Source organism: Cupressus sempervirens, chromosome 1 (assembly GCF_028749045.1).
Source record: "Cupressus sempervirens isolate cs-2001-9-10 chromosome 1, ASM2874904v1, whole genome shotgun sequence".
NCBI lineage: Eukaryota > Viridiplantae > Streptophyta > Pinopsida > Cupressales > Cupressaceae > Cupressus > Cupressus sempervirens.
Window position 1 is genome coordinate 653,562,537 of NC_143118.1, and position 7,422 is coordinate 653,569,958.

General features: G+C 34.5%; 1 protein-coding gene across 1 annotated transcript; it reads right to left on the minus strand.

The window, feature by feature from the left end:
• Positions 1-232: 232 nt before the first annotated feature.
• On the minus strand, positions 233-6,836 carry LOC149579588 (uncharacterized). Its single transcript, XM_089802258.1, has 2 exons — positions 6,718-6,836; positions 233-1,703 (listed from the first exon to the last, which is right to left on the minus strand). The coding sequence occupies exons 1-2, from the start codon at positions 6,834-6,836 to the stop codon at positions 233-235; spliced, it is 1,590 nt and encodes a 529-aa protein (XP_089658384.1).
• Between the last annotated feature and the right edge of the window lie 586 nt (positions 6,837-7,422).

Genomic DNA, 7,422 nt, shown 5'->3' on the forward strand with positions numbered 1-7,422 from the left:
GACCCCACACGAAGGGACAAAAAATAGAAATGCCAGGAGATAATGCGGAGGAGAGAAGAGAAAGAAGAAACATCACAGACACAAAAGAAGAAGTGGCCAACCTGGGGTAACGTGTAAGGCACCCGAGGAGAGGAGAGGGGGGGGGGGGGGGAGGGGACAAGAACCCAGGAGAGAGGAGCAGCAAAGCAAGACGGACGGAGAGAGAAAAAGCTAAACCAACGCAATGAGGGAGTTACTCCGCATAAGTCACCAGAGGATGCCACGAGGGGTTGAGAAGCCAACCATCATCACGATTGAGGTTGATGGGGTGGTTAATAATTTCAACTGCTTCTTTAAGCTTCCTCTTAAAATAGTTGTCCTCGCGGGAAATGATTTGCGTGTCCTCCAAACATATGTGATGCTTGGTCAAGGAGGAGTGTTCAGCAAGCGCCGATTTGTACACCCTATCATGTCTAATGTCAGCCACATGCTCCTTGATACGGGTGTGGAATGAGCGGCCTGTTTCGCCAATATAGGGTGTACCACACGAGCAGACCACTTTGTAAACCCCTGAGTTGGCGAACGAATCTATGGGGTCTTTGATTGGTGGGACACGATTCTTGAGCTTGAAGAGGGGCTTGAAAGCAACATGTAACCCATTTTTGGACAGGATCTTGGCAATCTTATGGGAAATGCCTTCCACAAAAGGGAGGGAGGCGAAAAGAGAACGAGGGGGGGGAAGAGAAGGGGGGGAGGGGGCAAAGAAGAGGGACCTAGCTTGGTTTATGGCCCTAGAAATTTGCCTAGAAGAATAACCATTCAGCCGAAAAACTTGGCGAAGGTGGTTGAGCTCAAGGTTTAGATGATCAACATCACAAATCCTATAGGCTCTTAGGGCTAGGGTCTTGAGAGTGCTAGTTTTATGGCTAGGATGGTGGTGGGATGACGGATGAATGTAAAGGTCGGTATGGGTGGCCTTTCTAAACACACTGCGGCCGAGGGAGCCATCTGATTTCTTGATGAGCAGAACATCAAGGAAAGGCAATTGGTTGTTAGACTCTAGCTCTTTGGTGAAAGAAATGCAGGGCGTCAAATTGTTGATGTGCTGGTGGAACTCTTCTAACTTGTCCAGCCCATGAGGCCAACAAATGTTAGTATCATCTACATATCTTTTCCACCATTTAGGTTGAAGAGGAAAGGAACGAAGGGCCACCTCTTCAAAATGCTCCATATACAGGTTGGCGATGACCGGGGAGAGAGGGGAGCCCATGGCCACACCATCAACTTGTTCGTAGATGACTCCTTGAAAGGAGAAAAAGGTTGACCTTAGGCAAAGCTCGACCAGACTGGCAATCTCCGCATTGGTCTTGCGCTTCACAATTTCAATGGAATCGGGGATAGGGACCTTCGTGAAGAGAGAGACCACGTCAAAGCTTACCAAGACATCATTGGCATTAAGTCGAGCATCCTGGACGAATTGCACAAAGTGAGCGGAGTCTTTAACAAAGTAATCAGAATTGCCTATCAGCGGAGAGATTAGCTTGGCCAGATGAGCAGCCAAGGGATACGTGGGGGAACCTATAGTGTCAACTATCGGTCTAAGCGGGATGCCCCCCTTGTGGATTTTGGGGACCCCATAGATACGAGGAGTAACTTCCTTGGAGGGAACCAACTTTTTCTTGATGTCATCATCAAACGAAGAGGCCAAGACATGCCCTTTGACTCTTTTTAAAATTTTGCCACAAGGGTTACGAGATTTGTTTGTCTTATTTTTATGTTACTGTATAACCATTATAATTTTGACTTTTATGCTATAAGCAGTTAGGGGTGATTAAATAAATAAATAAATAATGTACCCTACTGTCAGAAATTTGAGCTAAATCAAGTAGTTCTCGATGACTAATATTAAAAACTATCTTATTTTTTATACCATCATATTAATATTGAGAGCTAAAAATGATGGATTTTGATATAAATAGAGTAGAGTCTAGTAGTTAAACCTACAACAAGATTTATTTCTTTGTGTGTGTGTATGTGTGCATGCATATGGGAGCGAGTCCATCTGTGCATGAGTAAGTGCATGCATGTGTGAATGAATTCTTTTTTGTGAGTTTTCTAAACTATGAGTTAGATGCTCACCTTGTGTTAGAGTTAATTAGGATAATACCTTTGTATAGAACCCTCAACACACAAATTAAAATCTTTGACACATTGCTTGATAGGTAATAATTCTTTTTTGGATAAGTAGGAAAGAAAAATATTATATTTGAATTTGAAAATAAAGGAACAATATGATATATTAGTAGGGTTGATCTAGTCTAGAATAGATAATGCTTATAGTAACTTAGTCACAATACTCTAAACAAGTGTTATAACATTACGAAGTGTTGGATTTAGATCTTGGAATAATAAGGGTGCCTCAAAAATAACCTTTCAAATTTTCATAGTCATACCATTCTTTATTTAGTTTCTGAACTTTTTTAATGTAGTACCTTAATACAATTGACACACTCTTTTTGTAGATCTATTTGATGGTATAATGTTTATCCCTATTTATTTATACACATTTCCATATGTTCAACCTTATGCCATCCTTATTTACATATTCTTATTTATTCACTATTTACAAATTATTGTTATCTTGCATTCACACCTTGCTTGCATATTCATTTATTGCTTAAAACTTGCACTTTTCTATCATAGGTCAATCTTAAGGGCCTTGATATTGAACCCAAATTTTAGATTTTAAAAATCAGCTTCCTAGATGATCACCCTTATTCTCTATCATAGACCTATTGGATGCATATTTGTATACCTTTCTTGTGTGTATTCAAAGAAATTCATTATGTAATTAATGGATAGAGAATCAATTTCGAGGTGGAATAATTAGAAAAAATTTGACTCTTTTAGAAAAGTAGAATGTATATGCACATATTTCATCTACTGTTCACATATATTATCTTTGAATATTCTATTGAAGTTTTAATTCACTCTAGCCAAGAGATTAACCATGTAAAGCTTGACGCTAGAAATCTAATTATCCCTTCAAAGGTATTAGTAAACATTGTCTTGATAGATTCATACAAAAGGAAGGTGAACAAAGTTGATCCATTATTGTACTACTTATCAATTCAAACATTCATATGGTAAATCAAATCAACATGAAAAAATAAATCCATAATAATTAAGAATGGATGGGTGGTATTTGAGATTAATACATATAATCATAAAGAAAAATCGGTTTGAATTTTGTTGTTATACTAGTATTATATATAAATTTAATTCTAGTATCAGTACAAATTATAATCAAAATAACAAAAAATTAAATGGTTAAATAATGACATTGTTGTTCTTGCCACTAAAGTTTAAACCCTACTGAATGTTATTATTAAGAGTGCTAGCAAGGGATTCAGACCCCTATTATGGCCTCATCAATTCATAAAGTTCTAATAAACTAAAAATACTTTAAAAAAAATCTATAATCAAAATAATAAATAACTACCTACTTGTGATAAGATTTTGTTAGATAACTAAGAGGGGGCAAGGGTGGCGGTGGTGATGGGGGGTGAATCAATTATGTTCAATTATCATACAACCCCTTCAAACAATTTTAGATCCACTAAAAGCTCACAAACTTTAACATAAATCAGTTGGTGTAGTCATTCAACTTATTGTTTAACTCTTTCAATCACTTTATTCTAGACTATTAACTTACTATTCTTTGCATTACTGAGTGTCAGTAAAATAACTTAGTTATTACCTTGCAATTATTTAGTTGTTACTGAGTTGTAATAAACTATAAAAGCATGTAAAACAACTTGCAACACAAAAAACATTCACACATTTGACACCATGATTTTAATGTGGAAACCCTATGAAGGGAAAAACCACTGTGGGACCGACAACCCAAAAATATTCACTCTTTTGAAGTGAGCTATGCTAGGATCCAACCTTGTTAAAGGTTACATGCACATTATTAATGTGACCTAGTTAGAGGATTTCACCGTAAGATCATCTAGACCTTATCACTCCTTGATCTTGTCTAAAGAGTGGCCTACTCTAAAGGACATACAAACACCACTAATCGATGTTATCATTTAGGACTTCACAGACTTGTTAGATCCTCTCAGTTTTTTGAAATTTTCTACAATAGTGGTTAGAAATGAGTAATAGAAATGATTTGTTTATAATAATAACTACCTTTTCTTGTTTAGATTTATGTTCCTTTCTTTGTCTCTATTTGATCTCTCATTTTGATCTTCTTTCACTCTGTACTTTTGACTAGCTGATTTACACCTTCTCTTTCTCCTTCCTCTACTTGGTTCACCAAGCCCAACTATCCACTTTTAGCTTCAAAAAATTGCATTCATAAAAACCTTATCATTACTTGATTAACTTCCAACCAGCAACCAAAAATTGTCTTCATCTCCTCCTTAAATAGACACCTCCAAGCTTCTAGATTCTTTCAGCTATTACCACTAAACCACAATCATCAATCTTAGGTTCATCCCAAACTTCCAGATTCAACTCCATACAATAAATTTAGACTCATAAAAGATATAAATTTCATAGAACTTTGTGTTCATCCTTATCCTTCTCCAATCTCCACCATTAGATATTTATTAAATTCTCCCAATCATTGATATTGTAATAAACTATGACTCATGCCTTTGACCATCTCAAACTTTCCATATTTTCATCAAAACTTGGCCTTGGATTCCAATTCTCCAATTTTGTTCATCTAGTTGTTACTTGGTAAATGTAAGATTCATTTAGGTAATATAGAACTCGGTTACTAATAGAATCACTCAAGAAATATAGTCTCCCTTCATTAACCTTGTCACTTGGTTAAGCTCATAATCTTCAATACATTGAAATGATATATAATTGTAAAATAATCAAATCAATAATACATTATCATGGTCCAACTCATTCAAATACCCATTGAATATCATACTTATCATTTCCATCTTCATCATACTTTCTTCAAATCCTTTTCATCTATCAAATGATATGGCACTCTACTGAGTTAGCATAATTTTTAGCCAACTAGTACTTTGACATCAATGAAAATATAAATCTTGATATGACTCTTTTACATACATCCATAGAATTACCTATTACATTATAAGTTGGGGCTAACAATCTCCCCCTTTGGCATTGATGACAACACAAATGATTTTTCATTTCAAAACATTACATAAAATAATCAAAGTTATGAATTGAAAACAATACGACTTTGTAGCTCTTACCTTCATTTTGTTTCATCAAACATACTTGGTCTATATCTTTAGCAGCAACAATCTTCAACATTTTAAATATCTCTCCCCCTTAGAATATGATCTCTTACTTTAGTTTTAGTCTTTAATTTTATATTCTCTCCATCTTAATCCTTGTAACAATGCCATATTCTTTAGTCATTCTCTCTCCCTTTAGTAAATCTCTCCTCCTTTGACATCAATGCCAAAGGTCATTATAAATTTAAATATGAAACTTATCAAACCTTGTAGTTATTCTTATACCTTGCATATACTAATTACATCAGTTTCATTATAGTCACTTTCACAACTACATAAATGTTCCCAAAGTGTGAACTTTTGTGCATCAACTCCATAAAGATTTTTCAATTCATCCATGAATTCATGCAACATGCCTATTCACCTCAATGAATTTTGGATAGGGCAGGACCCCCAGTTTACCTCTTAAATACTTAAAAGCATCCTTAGGAAATGGCTTGGTAAATATGTCATCAATTTGTTCTTTAGACTTCACATTTTCAAGCCTCACTTATTTCTATTGTACTTTCTCCATCAAAAATTGATATGTGCTTTATTTTTGCATGCATCACCAATTTTTTTGAGATATTCATTGTGCTAGTATTATTACAATAGATAGTAATAGGCTCAATCATTTCTTGTTGCATTCCTTTCAACAATTTCTTAATCAATACAATATTTGAACAATTGATTACAACAACATATTCAACTTCAATGGTAGATTGTGAAATATAACTCCTTTTCTTTGTTATCCATATTATCAATATTCTTCCTAAAAGGAATGTTCCACCACTTGTTTTTTTTCTATTAACATTACTGGCCCAATCAACACTAGTGTAGACTTTAAGACTGAATCCATCCTCTTATTTATACCATAGGCCATAATCTTCAATTTCTTTGAGATATCTGAATATCTTTTCATAGTAGTCATGTGAGTCTTCTTTGGATTGGATGAAAACCTTGTACCAATTCCAACAAAAAGTGCACTATCTAGTCTACTATGTACAACATACTATAAATTTCCAATCATAGATCTATACTGAGTCTCATTTATGTCACCAATAGTGTCTTCTTTTGATAATTTCACTCCAGTTACAATAGGTGTACTGACTGGCTTAGACTCATCCATCCCAAATGTAATCAAGTTTTTTTCACATACTTAGACTGAGTCACATACATACATTTCTTTGTTTGATATAATTACAATCCAATAAAAAGTTTAATCTCGCCAAACATTGATATTTTAAATTTAGCGCTCATTTGTTCAACAAATGTCTTACTCAACATATCATTGCTACCAAATATTATGTCCTCAAAAAATACTTCATTAATCAACACCATATTTTCTTATTCATTTTTCAAATATAGATTATTGTTTTCACTTTTTCTAGAAAATTCAATATTAATCAGATAATAATGTAACCTTTCATATCATGCTGTTGGGGATTGTTTCAATCCATACAATGCTTTGTTCAACTTAGCGACCATGTTCTTCTTTTCAAGTTCAATGAACCTGTCAGGTCGTTCAATAAATATTTCCTCCTGAAGTATTCCATTTAGAAATATAGCTTTTACACCCATTTGATATAGTTTGAACTTCTTGTATGTAGCATAAGCCAAAAATATTCTTACTCCTTCTAATCTTGCCACAAGTGGAAACATTTCATCATAATCATTTGCTTCTTCTTGTGGATAACCTTTGCAAACTAATCTTTCTTTTTTCTTAATCACTTCTCCATTCTCATTTAATTTGTTTCCAAAAATCTATTTGGTTCCAATCATATTTTTGTTAGGAGGTCTTAGTACTAATGTCTAGTTATTGTTCTTCTTAATCTGATCTATTTATTCATTCATAGCATTAACCCAACATTCATTATCTAATGTAGCCTTTACTATTCTTGGTTCAAAATCAGCAATTGAACAAGTTTGTCTCTTAACTAACATCTTGTTTACATTCCAACACTTTTGTCTCCAATTATCTATTCAAGTGAATGATTCTTGCTTACATATTTGGCCAATGTAGGTTTAGTTCTTTGATTTTTAGCATTTCCTTCACTTGGTAGAGGTTCAACTTCTTGCTCAAGTTGAACTGTCTAATGCTCAGGTAGATCATTTTGTAACTTGGGCATGGAACATCATTACCTAGCTCAACTATTCCACCATCATC

Excerpts from the sequence above, each read along its gene's own strand:
- LOC149579588 (XM_089802258.1), bottom strand. The coding sequence starts at position 6,836 with ATGGGTGTAAAAGCTATATTTCTAAATGGAATACTTCAGGAGGAAATA. Across the intron at positions 1,704-6,717 it reads GCTAAGTTGAACAAAGCATT|AGTCAAAGGGCATGTCTTGG; the intron begins GTATGGATTGAA and ends AATTTTAAAAAG.